We start from the raw sequence: 26,391 nt of genomic DNA on the forward strand, positions 1-26,391 counted from the left end.
CATGTTTGTTTACTCACAGAGAACTTATTCAATCTTCTTGGTTCAGATCCGTCAGTCTGTTGCTCCGTATGGCTCCAGCAGTAAGCTGATAACAGCATGGGAAAAAACTGTGCTGCCGTCCGGCCAAGGGTTTATCTGTCTCTACATCCACATGAGGCACAGATAGTGCTGCCACTTGTTAACACACTGATGCAACCTGATTATCTTGTTGTTCTATTTTAGTTACTGTTATGCTGGAAGGGAATAATGTTCTAATCAAGACTGGATGGTCCAAGACCCAATCCAACGGTTCTGTTAATGTGGTGAAGTCCCCTGTACACAATAACAACCCAAACCCATAAAGTTTTTCCTCTATGATACATTGTGGGTATGATACTCTATGACTCAGACACTCAGACACTCAGACACTTCCTAGAGAAACTATGAATGATGTTGGTCCATCAAAGACAAGAACAAACTTCTTGGCTCAATGAAATTAATTTGTCAGAAATATGAATATTTTGAGCTTAACTGGAACCGTTTTGTGATACACATTATTCTGGTTGGATTTAGGGGATCAAATACTTTTATGAGTAACATTCAGTTCTTTCTGTCTTAACAATTTCAAATAAAAATACCTTTAAAATTGAGACAGTTCATGTTGTTATAAGAGATCAGATTTATAAAATGCAATATTTAGTTTCTCCATGACAAAAATTTACAACAACTTTACACAAGTTCACAGATAAGAGACAAGTCGTACACATTGTAAACTATTGTTACAATAACATTAAATATAATTTGGTAATTTCATGCCTGGACTTCATTCTGCATATTAAATATGATGTCACTTAAACAAAATCGGGCTGCACAGTGGTGTTGCTTTACAGCAAGAAGGTCCTGGGTTCGATTCCCAGCCTGGTGTCTTTCTGCATGGAGTTTGCATGTTCTCCCTGTGCATGCGTGGGTTCACTCTGGATACTCCAGCTTCCCCTCACAGTCCAAAACATTACTGCCACTTGATTGGTCTCTCTACACTCTCCTTAGGTGTGAGTCTGTGTGTGTGCATGATTGTTTGTCCTGTCTATGTCATACCCTTTCATGGACTGGCGACCTCTCACCTGTTCACTGCTGGAGATAGGCACCAGCACCCCTCACCAACCCCATTAGGGATCAGCGTGTAGCGTGATAATAGATGGATGCATAAAACAAAACCCCCTTCCATGTATTAAATTAGTTTTTTTTCCCTTTTGTCACCATTCTGGGTCTGAAAAATGTTTTCTCGCGTGTATTGTTCTATGAAAATGTTTTGTCGATGGTAGGACTTTCCTCACTGCAAATTACTGCTGAATTGTTGATAACCACAGTTTCATCTTTTCCTGTAAAATCTCCTTGTGACCGGTGTCCTCTGCTGACCCCATTGTTCAGATGAGAAACAAAAGTGACAGTAACGTAGAGTCCAGTCAGCCAGCCGGTTTAACACCAGTAACATTTACTGTGTAACTCCCCAATCACAACCTGTTTGCAACACCAGTTGCATCAAAGTTGACTTTATTATTTTCTGACATCTCAATTATAATGTTAACATTACACTAACACATTTTTGGGAAATTTTGCCTTAAAAAACAGAAAAAGCTTTGCTTCATCCAGAGGCTCTGGGCTCTCTGTTGAGAAACGATTCCTTCCTGGAGACATGGGTTGTGCTGAACTTTGACATTTTATCCAATCACTAAGCTTTGTCCATGATGTTGTGTAATGTGGCAGTTTAATGCTATGAAGCTTACTGGAAAATTGCCTGTACTGCAAACAACCATCCTCCTCTGTGAAGAGCTGAACTAGATGGTTGTTAATACTAATTAAATTTTTGGAAGCATGACCAACATGTACTGAACTAAAGGCAAACTACAATTCTAAAACACTTGTTGTTCTCAACTTCTCTTTCTGCTCGCTGGATTCAGTCAGTGGAAGAAATCCCAGACTGTGATGTGGAGGGAGATTTAAAATGTGTAGGAAGGCGATGGCCAGGTTCTTATAGATGTTGCGAATGGGAAGTAAATAAAAATGCCATAACATTAGTAAAAGTTATTTACTTAAAAGAATTACATTTGCTTGTCATGCCTGTCAGTAATGCAGGTTACTGTGGTTACGTTGCATGAAAACCACATTTTTCTGTTTACTTTTGAGCGTCATGTAAAACATAAAGTCAGAACAGCTCTTTCTAGTGTAGAATGAGATAAAGATTCCTAAAGTACCATGACTCCTGATACTGGTGGGGTGGTTGGTGATGACTCATGTCTGGGTTTTTATAAACATCTCAGTCTAACAGAACACAGCAGCGGTGTGAACCTGTGGATCTGCTGCAGACTGATTCTGGCCGTTGCATGCTGCTTGTTGATGGTTTCCTCCTCCCTCTGTTGTTTCCTTTCAGACTTTGCCAAGTGTTTAATTAAAACTTTTAGAGTAGTTGTGAAGGTTGGAGATAAGCTTGATGCTGAAGAGCTGCAGTGGGGGTTTGGGGTTGTTTGGGGGTTTGTGAAGAGGGGGTGGGTTAAGGCATTTCTCATTTTGTTAAGCTTCCAAAGAGGCCTCCACCAACCAGATAGCTGCTAGATAATCTCCTCCCGCTCTCAGTGGAGGGGTTGGGCATGGTGGTGTGGTGTGTGGGTGCGGTAGGCGAGACGGATCATTGATCTCAGACATTCTCGTCATAATCCTGGACTGGACTTCAAGTCTTGCCAGTAGCAAGTGTTCTTACTGTGAAAATAATTTGTATAATGCTCTCTAGATGCTTTCTACCCTCAACAGCTTGCAAAAGTGTTCATTCCCTCACATTTTGTCCCGCTACAACCACAGACTATTTTATTGGTCTCACTATTGGTAATTGAGCAACAGTAAGTAGTGAGTAGGGAGGATTTCCCTGTATTTATCTTCATCCGTCTTCCCATTGACTCTCACCAGCTTTCCTGTTTCTGCTGAAGAAAAGAACCCACACAGCATGATGCCACCACTACCATGTTTCACAGAGGGGATGGCGTGTCCAGGCCACCTTCTTCCACATGCTTGCTGTGTCCCTGTATGGTTTGTGGAAATAATGGCTTTTTATTCCTGCTCTTACATAGCGGCCGTACTTGTGGCTGTCTACAGATTCTTCCACTTATTCTGTGGATCTCTGCAGCTCCTCCAGAGTTACCATCAACTCTTAGCTGCTTCTGTGATTAGTGGTCTCCTTTGTCTGGAATGTTAGTGTAGGAGGAGGGTCTAGAATTTTGCTATACTTGATTTCTCTTTATCTATGCTCAAAACTTTAAATATCACTTTGTCATCTAACTATGAGTGCTGCATGTGTTGGTCTCTGAAAAGACTGGACCACAGTTTGTATTGACCACCACAGATTTTCTGCTTACAATTTGAATATTCTTCCATCCATTTATTGTCTGTACCCACTGAACCTGCAGGGTGCTGGTGCTTATCTCCAGCAGTGATTGGGCGAGAGGCGGGTACACCCTGGACAGGTCACTAGTCAACCTATGGGTAACACAGAGACCCCAAAACACACATGCATATGTTGTTTCGTTGCTATGGTTTGTCGTTTTTGATTTGTTTTCTCTTTCTGCAGGTGTAGAAACATACTACTATTTGGAAATGAGCTTAATTAGTACTGATTAATACCAAGGGGTGCTAAAATATCACACATTGCAATAGAAAAGTTAGTTGATGTTTTCCATTTTATAGCATTTCTTAATAAATGTATATTTACATTCTAAATTTGTGAACAAAATTAATTTAATGTAAATATTTCAAAACAAACTTTTTTTTATATTTACCTATTTGTGTCTTTTGTAAAGCTGATGAATCAGTAGAAAATGAATCAGTTTTGCTTTTCAAATCTTCCATCTAATCTAAACTGGATAACATGTTGCTTCACCTCTGTGGTCACCCTGCAGCAGCCTCAATTTAGATCCACTGCGCCGTTGAGCTGCAGAGACAGTTACAGCCAGTGTTGTATAAAGTACTGAAATCTCAGAGTCAAGTAAAAGTATAAGTACCTCTCCAAAATATGACTTTGGTAAAAGTCCAAGCCACTGACTGAAATGTTACTTGAGTTAAAGTCTTAAAGTATCTGAAACTTCTTGTACTTAAGTACGGAAATTACTGTAAAAATGGATGTACTCAAGTAATGTAATGAAAAGTACAAGTAAAAAGTAAAACAAAGCAAATGCAGTTTGAATGACATTTTTTATATTTTGGTAAACTTGTCAAATACACTTAAAATAATGTACACAACCAAGTGCAGGAAAAATTAAACCTGCTAATAGATATACCTGCAGGCATCATTTAGTTAAGAAAATTAGGTGCTTTACCTATAGCACAAGGTTAACTTAACCTGCTTTACAACTGATTATTATTAGTTAAATTTAGTCTAAATTGCTATCGCTATGGCTTCTTTTCCCCCTTGAACAGAGGAGTCTAGGTAGCCTGCTACAGTCAACATTAGGCCTCAGCTAAATACACCACGTGTGGAACTGAAACAATTCCAAACAAAGTTCATTTATGGTCAAGATTTCACAATAGTGCCTAGTGACCAAGCTATAGTTACTGAAACAGGAGGATTATAACCATTTCATAAGAAGTTACCTCGATGTGTTTCTTCAAGTTGGACGGGGAGTTTTTGTAAGATAGAATTTCCACATCTTCGGGCAGGAATAACATAAACTGCATGCGGTACGACGAATCTTTAACACCCACGAAAGAGTGTATTGTGTTTAAATAAGGCCATGGGCTCTCATCACCAGCTGGTGGTTCCCCAGGACCGTGTTGTGGTCTCTGTCTCCTCCTCCATGTGGCTGCTGCTGATTGAGAGACTTGCTTTGTGTTTAATTGGAGAAGCGAAACAGGTGTATCCTATTGGTGGTGATGAACAAGCCCAGGCAAGCAGGCTACCGACTTTGTTGCAGTCAATCAGTAGGTGGGGTCAAAACACTTGCGTTTCTCTCTCTCGCTTTTTTGTAACAAGTAACTAAACCACACACTGAAAATGTATCGGAGTAAAAGTACGCAATTAATTTCGGAAATATAGTGAAGTAAAAGTGAAAGTCATCAAAAATTTTCATACTCGAGGAAAGTATGAAATACTCCAAAATATACTTAAGTAAAGTAGTGAAGTGTTTTTACTTCGTTACTTTACAACACTGGTTACAGCTGTCAGCGAGTCAGGAGAAACAATGAATCCAATCCTTGACTCCAGCCCTTGGTTTTCTTCCCTCTCTTTCTGCTGGGGTGATTACGCTCCCTTACTCCATCCCTGCTTCGACCCTTAAGACACACACACACACACACACACAAACTCCAAAACTCTCTCACGCAGCCTCCTACTCAGTGTCAGTGGTCCAGCATGGAGTGGCTGCTGTTGTCTGTCTGCAGCTAACCTGAAGCAGCCTGGATGGAGAACCGGTGGCCTTTCATCATCCACCTGCACTGACTGGAGACACCAGCAGCCTGGTCACGATGGAGCCTGGCAGAGTTTGGTCCAGATATCAGAGGACGGTGCTGCTCACAATGATGATGTTCAAGCTGGGTACGTGGTTGTTTCAGCCGTTCATCACATCAGATTCGGGTTTAAAGGTGTAGATTGGAGTTTGTTTAACCTGCAGTGTCTTTGTGTGTTTGGCACAACTTTTCTGTGAGATCGTAGCATTTTCTAGTTTGACAACTAAAAGACTTATTTACTTTCTTCCAGTCAAGAAAGTTGTCTTTTTTTATTTTGTTTTGTCATCTTTTTGAAAGGTTTCTGTGAAATAAAAAAAATAATAATTTTCTTTTCAACATCTATAAATATTCTCCTGTCAAAAAGATTTAACATCCTTTGACTTTTCCTACTAACTTTATGGTTTATGTTGATCTGCAGCATGTGCTGACCCACAGCGTGTGTGTGGGTGTGTATGTGTGTGTGTGTGTGTAGGGGGGTGGTCAGTCAACCCCAGCAGCTTTATGAAACCCACTCAAGCCATTTTTCCCGTGACCTTCGTTTAAGGCGTCTGAGGCTCGTTTGAATGGTGGCTCGCCGAACGCACTGATTGGATCCCGGTGGCATTGTTAGGGGTCACCATGGCAACGTGTTAGGCGTCCAGCTGCACTGCTGCACAGTTTTTTTTTGTCTCGGCTCTGAAAAGAGGGGTCAATGGACGTTAAGGAGCATGGAGGGAGCCTTGGGGCTGAGCTGGTTTTTTAAAGGAAAAGGCAGGGCTTTGGTGGGGAGATGAGAAAAATAAAATACGACGCATAAAATAAGCTGAAAAAGTTGATTAAATTCAGAGTGATTAGCCTTCACAAATTCCAACTTAAAGAACAACAGCAACCTCAAAGATGGAAGAAACACATATTACTGTAATTTCTGTCATTTTCTGCCTGTCAACATGGAACTGTGACTAATTCTGAGGGAATTTGGCCTGATGGGAGCAGGATGATCCAAATGCTAAACTGCAGTGCTTTGCAAAGAAAGAAACACTGAAGGGGAAGAACTTTTATAAACTCTCCAGAAAACACTTCTAAAAGCTCAGAAGTTCCTTGAAGTGAAACAGCAACAGTTGGTTTCTAAAGTTCCATAAACAAGACCCATATTCTGCCTCCAAAATGAAACACAAGGCTTCCACACCAGACAAAAGGATGTGCGTCTCAGACTCTGACTGGGTCCAAAAGGAATTAGGAATTTTTTTCTGTATAAAACAAAGCAGCCACCTGCTGTGGAGCCTCCAGAGGACAAAGCTGGGCCTGGTGGAGCTGCCAGTCTCATGTTGTGATTCAATAAAATTCCTCTGAGCTTAACGTGCGTTATCCTGGGGCTCCCCTGTCTCTGGGAGGAACAGCGCTGATTCTTCTTCTAGACGTAGCGTGCCACTTTCACCTGCACATAAATCAGTTCAGTTCAGTTTGCTTCATTTGATTCAAACCCAGTTAATTCATTTCAATTAAATGTTACAGTAGTACCTTTAAAATGAAGTGATGTCAGAGGACTGTACATAAAATCATCAGGTCCAACTCAAACCAGTTCATTCCATCAGTTCAGGCCGTCTGTTCTGGAAACTGGATTCTTCATGTTTTGGTGTTTCAGTCAAAGTGAGATGGATCCCATCTCTGCTCATCCAACACATTCTCACTTGTCCCGTGCGTTAATATATGACGAGTTGGGAGTGAGAATGGGCTGGCTCATCAGATCCCATTTCTTTCTCTGAAACATCCTTCAGTAATCTATAAAGTCTACATGGTTTGTGGAAGATGATGGGGCATGACTGGTCAGGTTGCGAAGGTGTAGAAAGTGATATAGTTTACAAAAGGTTTTGTGTATTTGTTGTTTTGATCCATTTCCTGTGAGCCTCAGTCAGAAGCTCAGGGAGAATTATTGGAGTTACGTAGTTTTTTGCTCGGATGGAGGAATGTTCTGTGTAACAGAGAATCTCCTCGTGTATTTTATAGTTTTTCATAAACTAAAGTGAATATTAAATGTCTGCAGGTTTTTGGTATAAGACATGGGATGAATTAACTTTTATTTTTAGCTGGTATTTCCAATATGAAACAATAGAATCTATTAGTGAAATAAAATAAACACTACAGACTTTTCTCCTTCCAGAGGCATTAAAGCCGGCGTGTCCCATTTCTAACTGATCAGACATGTTTGTACTGCTGCTGTTAAAGCTTTATTCAATACTTGGAGTTTTTTTTTTTTAATATTGGACATTTATTAAAACATAAAAAAAATACTTTTTGCCCAGCGGGTAGAAGCCACGACTTTAAAAGTGAATTTGTTTGTTGCTCCTTCCCACAGCAGGGGGGTTTAATGTGTTAGGTCAAACTCAGTTGCCCCTCCCTCCCCTTTCTCCCAACACACACACACCTCTTAAAAGATATGCAGAGACCTCTGGTGAGCGTCATCCTGACATCCTACCTGCTAACAGTCGGCGGCTCTGCTTAGTGTTACAGCTGGTTTGAGACGCTGGTACCAGTCAGTGCCAGGTTTGAACTCCGTCAGGCTACAGCCGTGATCTATGAAGTGCTTTGGGATGGGACGGGTGGGTGGATGTAGGAGGGGCCATTATCATCGCACTGGAATGTGTGAGGAGTTGATTGAGCTTGGATGACGGGGCGAGGAGTGAGGAAAGCCTTGCTGCTTTTAAGAACCCTTCAGCGGTGGTCATGAGATTAGGCGGCCATGATTTGACTTACAGCATCTTTGCTAGAAAGAATCATCTGGGCTTTGTCTGGTATGAAGGAGACAGAAGAGGGCAACAATGCAGAAAGAAATCTAAAATAAATCTGATCTCAGAGCGAGGTTAAAAGGAGAGATGATCTCTTCTGATTGTTTTTGCTGCCTTTGCTTTCCATCCTCACAAGACAGAGGATCTTATTTCATTGGTCAAATTTATTTGCCTTATGCAGAAAGATGCCTCTTCCTTAAAACATCTCCTCGTGTGCCTAGAAGATATTAAAGTATGGTTGACCTTGAACATTTTACAATTTAACAAAAACAAAACAGAGGTGATGGTGTTTGGACTCTGCTCTGTTGACTTTGGAGTATTAATGATAGATTTTAAAACTGTTATTACTGATCTGGGTTTTAAGGTGCATAATGATTTTCAAACATTAACTGTCACTGCCAAAACATGTACATGTCAGACATAGATTGTGTGAGGACACTGGGGTCAATGGGGTGCTGTTTGTAAAATGACACAGTAAAAACATTAACAGCAATATTTTTGGTTAGTATAAAAAAAACCTGTGTTATTTTTTCAAAGTCTTCAGTCAGATGGCCATAAATAAATACAGGGAGAAACGATTGTTTCCTGGAGGTGCAGGCTCTGTTGAAGTTTTCAATTTTGCATAATGGCTGACATTTCCCCATGACCTATGAAATGCGCCAGTTCAAGTTATGAAGCGCCATCCTGCACTGCAAAGAGAAAAGAGCTGATCTGAACGAGGCGGCTGTTAATGTTCATTCAATATTTGGTAGAGTGGCCAACATGGACTGAACAGTGTCATTAAGTTCCTCTGCTAAAACTACAGGAAGAAAACAGTGCAGAAAATCATCACCAGTCACAACTTCTCCTTCTGTTTGCTGATTGGCCAGGCGGGAGAAATCCGAGACAGAGCAGTGAAAGTAGATTAGAATTGAGCAGAGTGGTGTAGGACGATGATGACCAGGCAAATCTCCACCTTCCAGCAGGACAAAGAGCTTGAACATACACTCAGCGATACGATGGACTGGTTTAGAGCAAAGCATGTGTACGTATTAGAATGGGCCAGTCGAAGTCCACACTTAGAATCTATTGTAATACTTAGACCAACATTGATAGATACTCACTCTCCAATCTAATGAAGGTTGTGAGTAGGCTGAGTTAGCAAAAAAAAAGGCTTTGGTGTAAATATGTAAAGCTGGTAGAATCATCCCACAAACAAACATTCAGGGGCCTGGATACATGTGTACATCACCCTGTTTAGAATTTATTTGCAAAATACATTTTTTTTTTCATACATTCAAGTTTATGCTTGCATTTTGACAAAAGGTGAGATAGTTCAAAACATATGAACATAGTTGCAGGATCTTGCGGTGAACTATACGTAAAATTTATCCTTCCTGAATAATCTGAATGTCAAACATTTATAACATTCAGATCTATTCTAATCATTTCAGGGTAGAATTTATTTAGGTAACTGAAATCAAGTCTGTTGTTTCAGGGTAACTCTGGCCAAACGTGAACTGTGTCCTAACAAGCTTGTATGTTCTTAAAGTGTAGGTGATATAGTGAACACTGAACCTTCAGGGCTTTATGGGGTATGAAAAGCAGGGATGTGAGGGGAGGAGAAGTGAGACAGTGATGTGAGAAGGTTTGGTGTTAGGTGGAAGTGATAGGAGATGCCAGTGAAAGGAAGTGGAGGTGTTAAAGTGCATACAGTGGAGAATAAGAGATGCAGGTGTTAGATAGAAGGCATAAATGCATTGTTACTGCTGTTGATGATGTTGTTGTTTGCAGAAAAGCTGGGTGTCTCCCACGTAATTGGGAAGCTTTTATCCACCCAACCAACAGTACAGTGGTAAAAAAATCAATTGTCTTGTTAGTTGGCAGGAGGAGAAGGTGTCAGGAATGACCTGCCTGACATATAAGTGCCTTATCTCTGAAGGTTGGCCTTTAAATCCAGAAAATTATAAAAGTAGAATGGTTTGAAGATAGAATGTACTTAAAGATTTACTTTGCTTTTACCACAAGGGTAAAAATGGCTGACTGGGTAAGTTGAGATTCTTCTCTCTAAATTAGACTTGTTCAGCTTATTTCCTTCACACACATACTGTATGAGATTGAGTCACATCCTACTTCATAGGATTCAACATGATGTCAACCTACTCTATGCACTATAACAGCTTCAGCTGTTCTGGGAAAGCTTTCCACAGGTTTTGGAGTATGTTTATGGGGAAATTTATTATTTTATTAAATTATTTAAAGATAATGATGTTGGGCAAGATTGCATGGTTCACAGTCTCACTTCAGTTCAATCCAAAGGTGTTGTATTAGATTTAGGACAGAGACTTTGTGCAGGAAAGGTTCTTCCATGTCTGTATGCCTGTGACTTTGTGCATTGGTTCTCAGTTATGTTGGTACAGGAAGGGACCATCCAAAAACTGTTCCTACATATGGGGATTAGATTTCCCACAATGTATTGACATTATACAAAAATAAGAATTCACTTTACTGGCACTAAGGGACTGAAACCAACTCTGTCTGACTGCAACAATCCCTCAATGCAGTCAGGCAAGCGTTGTTCTCCTGGCAACAGTCAAATCCAGATGTGTCTACTGAATTGCCAGACAGATTTCCATGACTCCTTGCTCCAAAGTTTACATCTCTAGTACTCTATAATCCAATGGGAGTGTCCTTTACACCGCTCCAGCCAATGGCCAAAGCAGGCCATTTGCTGCTTTGGACTTGGACTTAGTCTTTGGACTTGGTGTTAAAAGTCTTGGATGCAGCTGCTCAGCCATGGATACAAATTCCTTGAAGCTCTCTATATAAAACTGATTCCCTAACATGAAGCTTGGAGGTCTCTTGCTACTGACTTTGCATGCTCCTCAGCATCTGCTGACTCTCTTTGTGATAGCGTAATATTTTAGCGTAATACTGTACACCACTTCCCACCTGAGTCTCTGTTGTCTCCAGTCTCTTTCCTCTTGCTGCAACTGAGGACATTTCATGACTGCACTTATTGAACAGGTGGCATCCTATCATGGTCCAGGGCTGAAATTACTGCAAGTGATCGAATCTTTTACAAATGTTATTAGAAACAGTCAGCACAGCTTGATGCTGGTTACACACCTTCAACCGTGGAAATGACTTTATCACCTGAATTGACTGATCTGGAGGGATGACTGAATACCTCTGTCATAACATTTTAAATCGTAAGCTCTGCTCTGTGTGTGACTGTCATTATCTTCTACTGTCTTACATTAAATGAAGTGGGTAAAACTTTCATTGTTGACACAGACACTATAATAGGTTTACCTTTAACACCATCTGCTCTACACATAAGTCTTCAGAAAAGAGCTGCTGGTAATTCTTCATCAGAAGATTGGTTTCTAAGCCTCTCCAAGTGTTACAACAGTAAGCAGACTATTGTAATAGCATGAGTAAAATATTAGAACATAAGGACCTATAGTAGGGCTGACAAATATTTGTAAAATTATCTAGAATTTCATTGATAAACACTGAAAACTCTAACATGTCAGAAATGTTAGATTTTTATTTCTCATAAAGCCCAAAGGAAAGTGATCTGATGTTATCCAAGTGGCAGAAATCCAGAATCAATAGGCCTACATTTTAAATCATCATATGACCATAAAATTATAAATATTTGACAAAATGTAAACAGTGGAGTTTTCTTTATTCAACTAGATTATGTAATTGGAGATGATTAAGACCATTGTTACTGTTAAAGGTAACTAAAAAAGATACTTTTGTGATGAAGGGCATATCTTTTTCATGTCTTAACTTCCTGCCATAGTTCAGATTTCTAAACAAAACACCTGAGCAAGTCTGTTCTGTAAGCTAAAGAGTCTGAGGTTGGTTTAGCATAAGGGCTTCCAGATACTCCTTCATGGCACTTAGCAGGAAATGCTCACGTGGACGTTGAGGTTTTTGTTTTCAATCTCAGAAAACTGCAAAAGTTGATTGGATGCCAGAAGAAATGCAACAAAGTACCAGAGTTGTTAACAGCATATGAATCTCAGAAGATTCAAATTTTATAGAATACTTTATTTAATTCACTTATTCAGTTGGAAAATTAAGTCAAACATTCTACAGATTCATTATACATACTTATTATTCCAAACATTTGTTGCATTATTGTAGATGATCAAGGCTCACACCGGTGATAGAAAATCTCATTTTTAATCTTATTTCATCTTGATTTGACTGAAGTTTATTTCTTTATTTCATTTTAATTTGATCTAAATAAGGACTGATAGTTTTTGTGTATATGAATGATTTTCTTTAATATTTGTCAATGTTTGCCCGCTGGGGGAAACCCTGCTCTATGTGTAACAAATTCTTACACTATTTTATTAACTAAATAATGAAAGATTGTAACTTGTAACTTCTTGAATTGAAAGCATAGTTTGCTGTCATATGTTAGGTTAAAACTGTCAAAACATCTTCCAGGTGCAGGCATCCCATACGTTCTACCAGGAGTTGTTTTATGAAGCGTATCAGCAAACCACCCAGTTATTTATTTAGAAAGCTGATATAGATCATTTGTTAAGGGACCAACAATCTCACAAAGGCACTTAGATAATCACTTGAACTTTTTACGTTTTAGTTGATTATTATTCATACAATGTATAGATTGTAAGTTTTGAGTTATTTATTTTCTTTGTCTTTTCCCCATTTTAGGATTATTGTGCACAGCAGCAGCAGACAGCTGTTTATCCTCTCCTTGCAACAATGGTGCAACATGTATCGACCACAGGGGTGAATATGTGTGTCTGTGCACCAAAGGACCAGTCTGGTTCATGGGTAAAAACTGCGACGAACGCTACGATCCCTGTATTTTTGCACCTTGCAGCAACTGTACCAGTGAACTTGGGACGGATCGGTTCACCTGCCAGTGCCCAGATGGCTTCACAGGGAACAGATGTGATCAGGGTGTAGATGAATGCCAGAGTGACCCCTGCAGTGGTGTTAAGTCCAACTGTGTGGACAATGTCAATGGGTATTCATGCCACTGTCCTCTTGGTCTGGGAGGTGACGACTGCCAGGAGAGCGTGGGCACTTGCACAGAGGAAACATGTCAGAATGGTGCTACTTGCCTGGACGTCCCTGACCAGGGCCCTCAGTGCCGATGTGCTGCTGGATTCCAGGGGAATAACTGTGAGGAGAATATTGACGAATGCTGGTCTGACCCCTGCCAAAACGGAGCCATCTGTAAAGACGGAGTTGATGGCTATCAGTGTTTCTGTGTGCCTGGATTTCAGGGCTATCATTGCGACCTCGACATAAATGAATGTGCCTCACAACCCTGTCAGAACAATGGCACATGTCTGGATTTGGTGGATCACTACATGTGTGTCTGCACTCCAGGTTTTAAAGGTAATGTAGTCATTTAGTGATGCGATAGATACATGAAATGTTTCATAAACTCGTGTGTGATATTCAGTTTTTGCTTTTCATTAGTGCTGTCAATGTCTTAACATCTATCTGTTGATCTATGGTATCTTGTAAAAATTATATGATATTCTCGTGAAACTACTCACTACCTATATTGACGCAATATAGGTAGTGTGTAGTTTGTATAACAGTGTACATTTGCTGAGCACTCAAAATAACTCAACACAAAGTCTCTGCATCTCTAATGCAGCATCACTCATGAAGTCCCACAACATGATATTCCCACAAGATAGTAATAAAAATAAGATTATTACTATCTTCTATGACATAGGGAAAGAATGAAAACAGACAAAACAGAGGTATCTGTTCTGAACTTGATAACATAAAGTTTGGATTGGAGTTGTTTTCATAAGACATTTATAGCAGCTATAAAACCACATTTAACTTGTATATAATTCGCCAAAGAATGAAAATGTGTTCACTTTGCAGGAGAACACGCATTTTATCTGTTATAGATACTTGTTGTGCCATCATTAGTTTGTCAATCCTGTTGTTATCATGGCTTTAGTGCTTCACATATTCTTGGATTATGAAGCATGATGTTTGTTTCATTCTCTCTGGCACTCTGCAGGCATCAACTGTGAGGAGGAGATCGATGAGTGTGAGTCTCTTCCCTGTCAAAACGGTGCCACCTGTCAAGACCATGTTGCTTTGTACTCGTGTGAGTGCATGGCAGGTTTCCAGGGCCAGGATTGCGAGGTCAACATTGATGAATGTGCCAGCATGCCTTGTCTGAACGGGGGCAAGTGCAATGATAGGGTCAACAGGTAAGATTACAAAAAGCCATGCTTTTAAGCTTCAACTCATGACATTTTGTTCTCAGACTTTCTCCAACCTTAACTGTGACTAGACCTTTTGCTTGAGCAAAAACTCAATAATCACCTGATAAATTAAAAGGATCTGGAACTTTTGGTTTGCCACTGAAAGCACTGGTTTATACAGCAAATGCCAAGTGGGTGCACTTTACCAAGTCCAGAAAAGCTCAAAGTGCTTCATACTACAGTCACTCACCCATTCACACTCACATTCACACACTGCTGGTGGCAAGCTACAATAGTAGCCACAGCTGCCCTGGGGCAGTCTGGCAGAGGTGAGGCTGCCATGCACTGGTGCCACTGGGCCCTCTGACCACCAACCAGTAGGCAAGGCGGGTGGAGTGGGGATCAAACCAGCAACCCGCCAAATGCAGGGTGAACTCCCATAGGAGAACATCAACATGCAACCATCTGAATGCAGTATGACTACTCTATTCACTAAGTCACAGCTGAGCTGTCCCAATGTGTGACAGACAGCTGATATCAGTACAGACACAAAGTAATGTGTCTGTGCTGGACTGTGAAGTAGTTGAAGATCTGATTAAAACAAAGGGTTGGCAACCAAAGATTGGTGTTTGAATCAGGCATCATAATGAGGAGCCGTGTCAGTGTCACATCCTGCAGCATGTCTGTCTCAGGCAGCAGGGTAGACTGTAAAGTTGACACTGGATAAGAATTAATCCACTTATTGTTACACATCTTGATGAGTCATTGGACAGCTTCCAAAAACCTGGCATGTTAGAAACACAGATTGAATACGTAGGAAGGATTTAATAAATACTATGCTAGTTTTAACTGGAATCCAGTGTGTGTAACCAACTCAGCCTTTGGCTGCATTCTGCACTTTTCCTTTTTTTATCTCTAAATTTTTCACTCCTCCCTGTCCCCCTTTTTTTCAGTATGTTGGCTAATTTTAATCTCTCCTCTTCTTCCTTTCTTTTCTTTTTCAAATTGAGAGGTGCTGCTTGTATCTGCCATTAGCGTGCAAAGTATCAGACTGACTCAGTCTGACGTTTCAACCTGTGGGTAGTAATGCTCTATTTTATGAGGTTTAAAAAAAAAAAAACACACACACACTATCTGACCGCTGGCCAGGGAAAACTGGGTCACTGTAAATGGATGCCACAAGTTTTATAACTTTTACCAGTAAAGGATTTAAAAAATAATGTGTTTTTTAACTTCACTAGGTAAAGACCTAATACAAGTTGTAACGTTAAAAAATATATGGCAAAGAATGCATACTTTCCCTACTTAATCAGATATAAATGTAATAATCTATTTTGTGAGTTACTGTTTAATCCTGTCCAGCTTTTATTTAGGGGCATCATAATAAAGAGATCAAATACAATGCATGCCCCTCATTTTAGATTATTTTTAGAAAGCACAAACATGCATGACGTTGTGTTGACCTATCATATAAAACTCAAGGTTCAAGGCACAGTTCACTGCTTAACATAGCATGAAATGTTGGTGCCACCATTTGTTTTTGAGAGTCGCTTTATGCTTCACTTTGAAACATTTTATGCTACATTTGAATTGAATTTGTGTTGAAGCATCCATGGCCTCTGTGGGGTGATGGCTATGAAGAAGCAACAGAGAAGGCTGTTTCTTAAAGAAAAAAGCCCTCTTTAAAGTAAAACATGATTTGACCATTCTCGCTGTGTGTGTGTTGGTTCCTAGTTATCAGTGTGACTGTGACGGGACGGGCTTCACCGGGGACCACTGTGAAAACGACATCCTGGAATGTGCATCTGATCCCTGCCAGCATGGAGCCACATGCTCAGAGGGAATCAACCAGTACATGTGCCTCTGCTGGCCAGGTATACTGCAGTTCGATACGAACTAGCCTGAAAATAAACTGCCCACCTCAGTGGAAGGAAACATTCAGACACATGTTGAAAGACATGATTTAAATATTAAAAGCAGGCACGTTCGCTGCACATGTTGTGTACAGTTTAGGTGGAACGTTAATAAACAATTCCTTTAAAACACAGTATGTCGCCAAAGGTATTCACTCTATTCCACATTGTGCTGTTAGGTGAGTTTTGACAAAGTGAAAGCAATTTTGAATGGAGAGTGTGCGCACGATGCATTGGAATGTTGTGTAAAGCAAGCTGACACTGGATCCAGCTGCAGAGCCGTGTTCTCTAAATCATGTCTGTCTGGAATTGGGAGTTGCCAGGAGAATGACTCGTCTCTGACTGGAATGTGGCAAACATTATGTTTGGTGAAGGAGGGATTATAGTGTGAGGATGATTTTCAGGAGTTAGACTCAGCCCATTCATTCCACTAAAAGGAACTCTTCAAATTTGGCGTACCAACAAACTTTGGACAATGTTATGGTTCCACATCTTTGAGAACCACTAACCAGGATAGCCTCTGTCTTCATAAAGAGCCTCTATAGCCTCTTTTAAGCTTTGTGTGGGATTAGCTCAGAAGAACTTGAAAGTTCTGACAACACTTTCGGAATTAGAGCAGAAATTGTTAGACAAGCCTTTTCATCCAACATCACTGTCTGGCCTTACAAATACAGTTCTGGAAGAATGATGAGCGATTCCCATAATATAATATATTATATATATATATATATATATATATATATATATATATATATATATATATATATATATATAAACCCTATAAATTAAAAATGTGAGGTCACTCAAATTCATGTGTGTGAAGACAGACATGCAACACTTTTAGCAATATTATGTGTGTATTTTGGACTTAAAATGTGCTATTAATTACAGGGACTTCGTGTACAATTAAAAACTAAGCTAATTTGTAATTTTAATTATTTCATCATAATTTAATCTGCTGAGATTAGTTAGTACTAGGGGAAGGTGTAAGAATTTGGACTAAAAAATATTTTTCTACAATTTTCTGCAAATTAAATGTTGCAGATAAATAAAGTATTGATCAGTGCAAAAGAATTCATTACTGTATACAACTTGAATGTTTAGGTTATGAAGGAGAGAACTGCCAGGTGGATATAGATGAGTGTGAACAGCATCCATGTGAAAATGATGGAGAGTGTTTCCAGCGCTCCATTCTCCAGAACTATGGGACGCTTCCTGAACTGACAACAGCCAACTTCAGCTACAATGTAGCAGCTGGCTTCATTTGTCGCTGCCTGCCAGGATTTGCAGGTAAGCTTCAGATCATCTACAAAAACATTCACTTTTCTTTATTCACAGTCTCTGTTTCTGATCAAAGTGTCCCTCAAACAGGAGATAACTGCTCAGTCAATGTGGACGAATGTGAGTCTGCTCCGTGTCATCATGGCGGGAGTTGTCAGGATCAGATCAACTCCTTTCGATGTGTGTGTCCAGAGGGCTTCACGGGTAGGAGAAACCTCTTATCTGCTGTCCTTATCTCTCCTCTGAACAGAACATTTATCCTGAGCTGCACTCAGCACATGGCTGTCTGCTTTAACGCAGTCATATATTTATTTTCCAGTATGGGTGGAAGAGCCATATTTGTTTGCACGTATGGGAAACAGAAAGTACACCTCTTTCACTTCCGGGGGTTTTATTAGGATCTCTTAAAAATGAGGAGGTCCTAATTAGATTATAGTGCATAAAAACAACGCATAATAGATTATACCTTTGCAGATAACACTTTATTTTATGTGGTGCATAAGACTGACATGACACTGTCATAAACATGACAGAACATTTGTCGTGAACATGAAGGAGTCTTTATAAATTATCTATGACTGTTGTCATGAAGTGTCACTCGCAAAATTATGACACTTTTAATGCAAAGATGCTTTAAAAGTTGCATTAAAAGAAGGCATTAAAAGTGCCTTCTTATTCACACCCCGTCAAATGAAGTGATACCCATGTTTAATATGTATTAAGTAAAACAGAAGTCAAAACAACAATGCTGTGTAAAAATCTAAGAACAGCCCTGATTCTATGAGTCTGAGCCACATTGTTGCAAAAATATAATAATTTCAATTCTTTTTATTTGTACAGCACCTATTCGCAACAAATGTAGTCTCAAAGCACTTTACTAAAAAGTCAGTTCAGTCGTACAGACAGATTCAGTCATTTAGGTTCAATCCAATTTGAAACAGTTAGTCCAGTCCAGTATTTATTTATTTTTGTTTATTTAAGTTTCCCTCTTTAGTCTCTACCGTAGTAGAGACTGTACTATGGACAGTCTCCAGATAACTGTTTTTGGACATTTTCTGTCTCATTGTGCCTCGTATCAGTTTTAGAAATATTTTTCTATTTTTGCAAGGCACTCTGAACAGAATATCTCGTTAGTCATCATAGTTCCCAGAAACTTCTCAACCAGTCAATAAAGGGCTAATCCTCTTCCTGCTAATTATTCCTCACAGCTAGTCAACCTATTAATTCCTAATTAGAAGAGATTAGTCACTTTATCACTCAAAACAGAAAGACACAGAACAGCCGATGACCCTAAAATAAGACACACAAATATTGACTCCAGACCAAGGAAGTCAGTTTTCATCCAAAGAATAAAAGGCTGGTTCACCCATATTGTTATGAGTGTGAGATGTGCAGGTCACAACACAGAAGAGAATAGTACTGGTGAGAGAGCATATGTTATAGATAAACATTTGTGCAAACAACAAAGCCAATACATGGAGCCATATGCCAGGAATCCATGTTGGATATTAAGTGGGGGTCTGTTAGGAAACTTGTCAGGGGAGGATTAAAGCAAAGCTGCTTAGGACCCTAATTAAAGTCTGATGAAAACAGGACAATTTAAGCAGCAAAACACGAACCTGTTTAGTTGATTTGTCCTGCAGTTATCAGCCAGGATTTTCTACAAAACAGGGAAGAGCAGAAGGACATTTAAAAGACATTTTATAGTGTTAACTGTAGTTAGGATGCTGGTGTCCTCATGTACCCATTGACTTGCATTTAAGTGTTTTTGGAGCATTTGGGACAGTTAAAGGGTTAAAAATATGTGTGGGTCTCATTTTTTACCCTTTTGTCTTGAAAATCCGACTTTTGTTTCTTTCCTGGCCAAAGTCTTCATGGATAACATTTATTTTTATATTTCATTAAATTCAATGATCAATTAAAGCAGACTGAAAATAAAAAACCCTACAAATCTCCAATTTGTCTTTGTTCATATTTTCTAAAGAAGACAGATAAAAACAACTTTGTGTTTCAGATTTAGATTATATTTGGTATCATAATAAGATTCATCGTAAAATATGAATATATTTTTTTATTGTTCTTAACAAATGCTTTGGTCTTTTACACACATTCTAAAGAATCCTGCAGTGACAAAACTTAAAAGGCTCTACGAGTAGTTGAACATGTTGGCCTAAGTATGTTGTAATTTTCCTATTAACTAAAGAATTGTTATTTGTGATACGTCAAAACTCATAATTCAAAAATTGTATATTTTTTATTATATTTTTCACCCATGGAGGTCGGTATTGTTTCACCTGCTGGGTGAATGATGAGGTTGTGTCCGTTCTGTACTGGAATCTACAGAGTAAACAGGAAGGCTAATTTTACCTCAGTTGTTTATCATGATGTATTTGACTGGAGTAATTTTAGACAATGCCACACTGAGTTGATGTTGAGTGCAATAAAATAAAATATAGTGAGGTGAGTATGAAACACTTCCCACATGAAAAAGAAGAGCACAGTGGGAAAGAGCATACATTTGTGCCTTCAACATTTCTCTCCAGAATACTTTGAGTAAAGCCACTTTTCAAAGAGATGTAGTTGTAGGATTTCGTTTTTGTCTTTGACTAAAGACCATGAGCCATTTCTCCTGCTAGTGCATTTGTTTTGGTTGTATTTACCCAGAATGCTCTTCTCACTAGTGCACTTCCTGCTTTTGGAGCTGTCTCTCATCAGCTTGGCGTTCACACATACATTGTAACCACACCAGAGTTCATTTGGTGGGACAACTTCTTACCTCTAACAGATTACAACATGTCCCATTTCCTGTCTATGGAAAAAAGTAAGGATCTTGTCAAATGTAAAAAAAAGACAATCTGATGAAAAATTTACAGAGTTTAAAAAAGAGGTTTCTATTGCTCAGCAGAAACCTTGACTCTCCTAATGTCCTTCATTTACCAAACAGTGGCCTTGAACTAAGACAAAGGAACCTTCAATGTTCAATGTGAATGTTGCTTGTGAAAACACAGATTATTCACAAAAGCTTTTGAACAATCTTACATATTAAATAGTCTACCAAAACTAATACAACAACAGTGATTATCCAACATGTCTGAACCTTCTCAGAGATACCCTGTTTGGTCTGCCTCAGTTTGACCCTGGAGCACCTCCTGCTGGTTCTCGCAAACAAATCTGCTGTTAGTTGCCATCTATGTTAGGAGGAGATGTGGGAGGGACTGCAGCGCTGCATTCCTCGTGTCAATTGACAGGAGCCAGATGGAGGCTTACCTCTGTGCCAGGGCTGAGCTGAAGTCAGGAGAGCGGGAAAGGGAGGGGAGAACCTTTTCAGGGAAGGACAAGGGAGGGTGACAGAGAGAGGAAGAGAAAAGGTGGGCAGGGCAGCCTTGTAATCACTTTTGCCTGACAGTTTGGTGCAAAGCAAAGGAAGTGAGAAAGAGAGGCAGCGGACCTCGTTGTGTCTCCGCTGCCATCCCTAGTGTGAGGAGTGGGTTGGCAGTTGTCCTGGAGGATCATGGAAGGGAGGCGGCTGATGCTGCTGCCACTGCTGTGCTGCTGCTACTGGGCACAATGCTTGATAGGTATGATGGACAGACTTTTTTAAAGTAACAACAATAGAGGAAACTTCTAGTCTTTTTTATTCAGAGGTTGGAGTTTTGGCATTGAAAAGATGAGCTGCAGAGCTCTTTGACTGCAGAGTATTTTAAGGACTACATTAATGCAGGTTGACTGCTACTGCCAGGGCTTAACGCTGAATTTAAAGAGGCAGCTCTCAACAACACCAGTTTGAAAATCCGTAATTAGAGTTCAGACTGTGTCAGTGGGTTTATCTGACAAGTATCTAGTGCAGTATTTCTATGTCCAGCTGATGCTTTTATTAAAAAAGACACAGATTTAATTGGATTTCTAATCCTAGTGATGTCTATAATTTCATTTCCTCATGTTCGTATTATTTGGACAACGGATGTCTTACACTAAGCAGAACTGCCTGATTATCTGTATTTGTCGATGGTAACTGACTTCCTAGACACAATATTGTTGATGATTTATAGTTAGACTTTACAGTTTTACCTAAAGACACCCTGTTAATGCTTCTCACTGAGAGTTTTATGAGCAACATTAACCTTAGTGCTTTTTTCATTAAGGTGTTCTCTGCGAGGTTGACATCAATGAGTGTGACAGCAATCCCTGCCAGAATGGCGCCACGTGTGAGGATGCTGCCAACTCCTACAGGTGTCACTGCCCCACGACAGAGCGGGGTCAGGAACCCTGGGGGGGGCGTGACTGTGACGTAAAGCTGCTTGGCTGCCGGCAGCACCAGTGTCAGCATGGGGCGACTTGCATCCCCATATTAAACGTTGCCGGAGATCACAGTTACATCTGCATGTGCTCCCCTGGCTGGGGCGGAGAACGCTGCAACACCCTGACCACCTTCTCCTTCAACATAGAGGGCTATGTTCTCATGCAGCTGCCTGTTTTCAGGAACAAGACGAAACGAGAGGCTGTCAAAAAAATCCAAGCACTCCACATGCAGCTTCGTTTCAGGAGTACTCTACCCAACATGCTGCTGTACTACCGGGGCACCATGGAGCGTTTCCTCTCCCTGGAGCTTGTTGACGGCACTCTGCAGGCTACGCTGAGCTCAGGGAAGGTACTGAAGGTGGTTTACCCCATCCCGGTCAATGATGGAGAATGGCATCAGGTGACTGTAACGATGGATGATGGGTTGGTTCTGACTGTGACAGGACCTAGTTGTAAGGAAGAATGCCAAGTGAGGAATGAAGGTCACAACCATCTGATTTTCCTCCAGCCTAGATTTTTCCAACAGCTCTATATAGGAGGAATTCCTCGGAATTACTCCTCTCACTTATCCAGTGGGAAGGGATTCATTGGCTGTATGGAAGACCTTAAAGTTGACCACATACTGCTGCTACCTCAGGACCTCATCAGGGAGGAAAACAAAGGCTTGGAACTCGGATGTTCCAAAAGGGACTGGTGCTCTGAGGGCGTCTGCTCGGACCGAGGACAGTGTGTGGACATGTGGGTTCGTGCAAACTGTGTATGTCATCGGCCATATTATGGCAGCCGCTGTGAAAAAGGTAATAGTTCACATATCTAAAAAGACTTGTCTTATTAATGAAAATAATGTGCATGGTTTGTTGGATGACTTACCTGTAGCTAGAATAGTGAGTATTTGTTGGAGGTTTGTACACAAAGGCAGATGTACGAACTGAAACATGCATCTGCATGGATCATTTTTCTTTTTCTTAAAGCTTTTCCCAGTCAAATTTAAAGTGATTGGTGCTTTTTACTTCCTAATGACCCAGATGCCTTTGCTGTTCTAAAGTTATACACAGTTTCAGACAGAAATTTACAAACACTCATCATTGCCATTCTGATTTCTTTTATTTAAACAATTTATTTGACTCTTTGTGATTCCTGAGTTGTTGACCATGAACACCAGGATGTTTCATGCTTTCAAATCAAACAATTTTCTGTTTCCACTGTAAAATCTCTCACACTAGAGCCAGTTTTTGAATGGTTACAGCTTTAGGGCATGTCTGCCAAATATCCAGTCATAATTCTTTGCAGAATCTTGTTGATGGCTGCAAAAACCATGTGGCTGTGGCATAACCTCCTAAAGGATGTTAACTATTGAGAATGTATATATTTGAACCTCTATGTATAATTTTGACCCTATATCAGATGGGGAAATCCAGAATATAGTCAAATTCTTGTTTCTTTAAATCATTACAGTTGTATGTTGTGTGATCTTTACATCCTGAAACAAACATTCAAATCCATAACTGAAAACCCAGAATTATGGTGACATTCCTGATCAAAACAACTGAAACTATACAATGCAAACTGTGGAACCTTTTAGGTGTTTTGCTTGTCCAATTTATATATGTGGTCAGTTTGCCAATATTTTGAAATAATATAGTTGCACTTTTCTTTTTTCCCCTCCCAACTCAGAATACCAGTCATTGACCTTTGGCTATGAGAACACCAGCAGCTACTCTTTTATCAACATTTCAAACAGCCATGGAGAAAACTTCACCATTTCCTTTTTAATGCGATCTCTAAAACACAGCGGCCTGCTCCTGCAGTTCCACCGAGAGGGAAAGTCCTATCTGACGGTCTATCTGAAGGAAAGCACTGTTGCCATCTACAGTCCTCACACAACTCTGCTGTCTGAGGCTAAGCAAGTCACTGATGGAAAGAACCATTTAGTGACCATAAAGATTATCAATGGCCATGTGGTTTTTCCTAAAGCGGGGAACCACCGTGCCTTAGGCAACCTGAGCGTAGAAGCAGGAGATGTGGCATTTGTTGGAGGGCTCCCTGCAGGCAGGAACATGAATGCCTGGGGTGGAAACTTCAAGGGCTGCCTTCAGGACATTCAGCTGGATGACAAACAAATGAGTCCTGGGGATCATCTGGAGGGTTTGGAGCTTTACCAGTTCACCACGGTGAATGTGCTGCCAGGCTGTCACAGTGACGACACATGTAAGGTAAAAGAGAAGCAATGCTGTCTATTTTAAAGACTATCTAAACTCCACAACAAACAGGGGATGAACAACATTGAGATAATATTACTTTATTATATGTTAATTCCTGATTGTTCCCTTCTTTTTATGGTTGAGTACAGATGCATATACAAACACTGAATCTCCACCTGCTATTATTTAACTTGAAATCTTGTGCTTTGCAAATCGTGTATGGGCCCTTTTGACTCAATGTGTTACATTTCATTTTACCCCAATGACTGTGGTTGAATGTGATATCCTTTGATCTGAAAGTCACCATTTAATCCCTTGCACAGCTTTTACTGAGGTAGGTTCAACAGGTGAGAGATTCTACTGCTGATCATTTAATCCCTCAATCTGTGTTCTGTTCACAGGATAACCCCTGTTTAAATAACGGACAATGTCAGGTCACTTGGAATGACTTCACGTGTGTGTGCCCCAGTAACTTCTCGGGCCGGCTCTGTGAAACCCGCCTGTGGTGCATTGAGAAGCCATGTTTTGAGGGAGCAATCTGTGCGGGTCTAACAGATGGTTACGAATGTGAGAAGCGATATTTTTCTCCTGTTACCTATTAAATCAACCATGTTGTCTTAAAAACACCACATGGCTGATTTTATTAATACATTTATTTGGAACACATTTGCAAAGATCTTTTTCGAAAGAACCTGTGAACTGACTTGCTAGCAACATGTGGTTTTCTTACAGGTTTGACAGAAGCTGTGTTTCAGGACAATTCTCTTCAGTTTGTTGCCAATGGCTCCCTGCTGAATCCTGTGACCAACATCACCATGGCCATACGGACAAGGGATGAAAATGGGATCTTGTTGCGTTCTGAAGGCAGAGAAGAGGTTTTTTGTTTGGGTTTATTAAACTCCAGCCTGCTGGTCAAGCTGGATAGTGGGCCAGGTGAAGAACTGCTGGCCTTCATGAGTGACAGGACCATTGCAGACGGGGCATGGCACCAGATCCAGCTCAGTATGGTCAACCCTCTCTTTCCAGTGTCTCGTTGGCACCTCACAGTGGATGGGCAGAAAGCTGGTGGCAGCTTTGGCGTTGGAGGATATCTCAACTTCATGAATAACAGCAAAGTTTGGCTGGCAGAAAACTACACTGGTTGTTTACGGGAAGTGAGAATAGGTGGCGTCTATCTGCCTCTTCAAAAGGTACCAGATGCCCCTCAGCGAAGCCAGTTCTCCATGATCAGTGGACTTCAGCCAATCATTGGATGTCAAGGTGCACCAGTTTGTGAATCCCAGCCCTGCCTTAACCAGGGACTCTGTCAGGACCAGTTTAACGAGTTTAACTGCAGCTGTAGCCCTGGATGGGAAGGCAACCTGTGTGAGAAGGAGATAAACGAGTGCTCTTCAGCTCCCTGTGTCTATGGTTCCTGTACAGACCTCATGGCAGACTACCAGTGTACATGTGATCCTGGATATGATGGGATCAACTGCCAGAATGAAGTGGATAACTGTCTAGAGTTCAGCTGTGTTAACGGAGGAGTCTGTGAAGAAATTACTGGCACTCATTCATGTTCATGTCCTCCTGGGTACAAAGGCACACGCTGCCAGTGAGTACACTATTTAATGTAACATTTAGAGATACAGTATCTGCATATTGACTCAGTTAATGGTAAAAAATCCACTATTACATTCTGAATCCTGCATGTAGATGTTGTGCTAACCATACAACAGCCACAGGAAAATCAGTTGCTCTACAAATTCTTCATATCTCATTTAATTTTACTTATACAGCTTAAATCAGCATTTATACAATATTTATTTCATGTTTTGGGCTAATACTGGCTTATTGTTGTTTTCTCATGTCTGAAATTGAGAAATATGTAAATGCGTGTGAAAGAAACATGTATACATGCAGCTAAATACTATTAGTCTTCTTAAGCTATAAAATAGAACTATGACACAACATCACACTGCACTTGCTCACTGCCACTTTATTAGGTATAGCCCACATCAGGTTAAAGCCACTTTAGCCTGCCGAACTACTATGACTGTCCATCCTTGATTTGTGGATACTATCATACCATCAGGCATTTGGATAGCATGTTAGAACAATTAGCCACTCTGAATCATCCATAAATATGAAGTTTTAGTGTTTATACTATAGAATGGCCATGTTGAACTAGTGATCTATTTATAGCTTGCCAAGTGATTGTAGTTTCCATTATTTTTTGATATTGTCCAACAAATTTGTTGGTGAAGAAAAAATG

General features: G+C 40.2%; 1 protein-coding gene across 1 annotated transcript in view; it reads left to right on the plus strand.

Moving 5' to 3' along the window:
- The first annotated feature begins 5,375 nt into the window (after positions 1 to 5,375).
- crb2 (crumbs 2, cell polarity complex component) overlaps positions 5,376 to 26,391 on the plus strand; it is a 29,098-nt gene continuing 8,082 nt past the window's right edge. Inside the window, exons 1-10 of the mRNA XM_005807392.2 lie at positions 5,376 to 5,554; positions 12,909 to 13,604; positions 14,254 to 14,449; positions 16,178 to 16,317; positions 17,461 to 17,646; positions 17,728 to 17,841; positions 21,780 to 22,733; positions 23,611 to 24,149; positions 24,539 to 24,704; positions 24,870 to 25,731. Of these exons, the coding sequence (XP_005807449.1) occupies positions 5,485 to 5,554; positions 12,909 to 13,604; positions 14,254 to 14,449; positions 16,178 to 16,317; positions 17,461 to 17,646; positions 17,728 to 17,841; positions 21,780 to 22,733; positions 23,611 to 24,149; positions 24,539 to 24,704; positions 24,870 to 25,731 (3,923 nt within the window). The 5' untranslated portion in view covers positions 5,376 to 5,484. The remainder of the gene's footprint in view (positions 5,555 to 12,908; positions 13,605 to 14,253; positions 14,450 to 16,177; positions 16,318 to 17,460; positions 17,647 to 17,727; positions 17,842 to 21,779; positions 22,734 to 23,610; positions 24,150 to 24,538; positions 24,705 to 24,869; positions 25,732 to 26,391) is intronic.

This window comes from Xiphophorus maculatus, chromosome 11 (assembly GCF_002775205.1).
Source record: "Xiphophorus maculatus strain JP 163 A chromosome 11, X_maculatus-5.0-male, whole genome shotgun sequence".
Taxonomy (NCBI): Eukaryota; Metazoa; Chordata; class Actinopteri; order Cyprinodontiformes; family Poeciliidae; genus Xiphophorus; species Xiphophorus maculatus.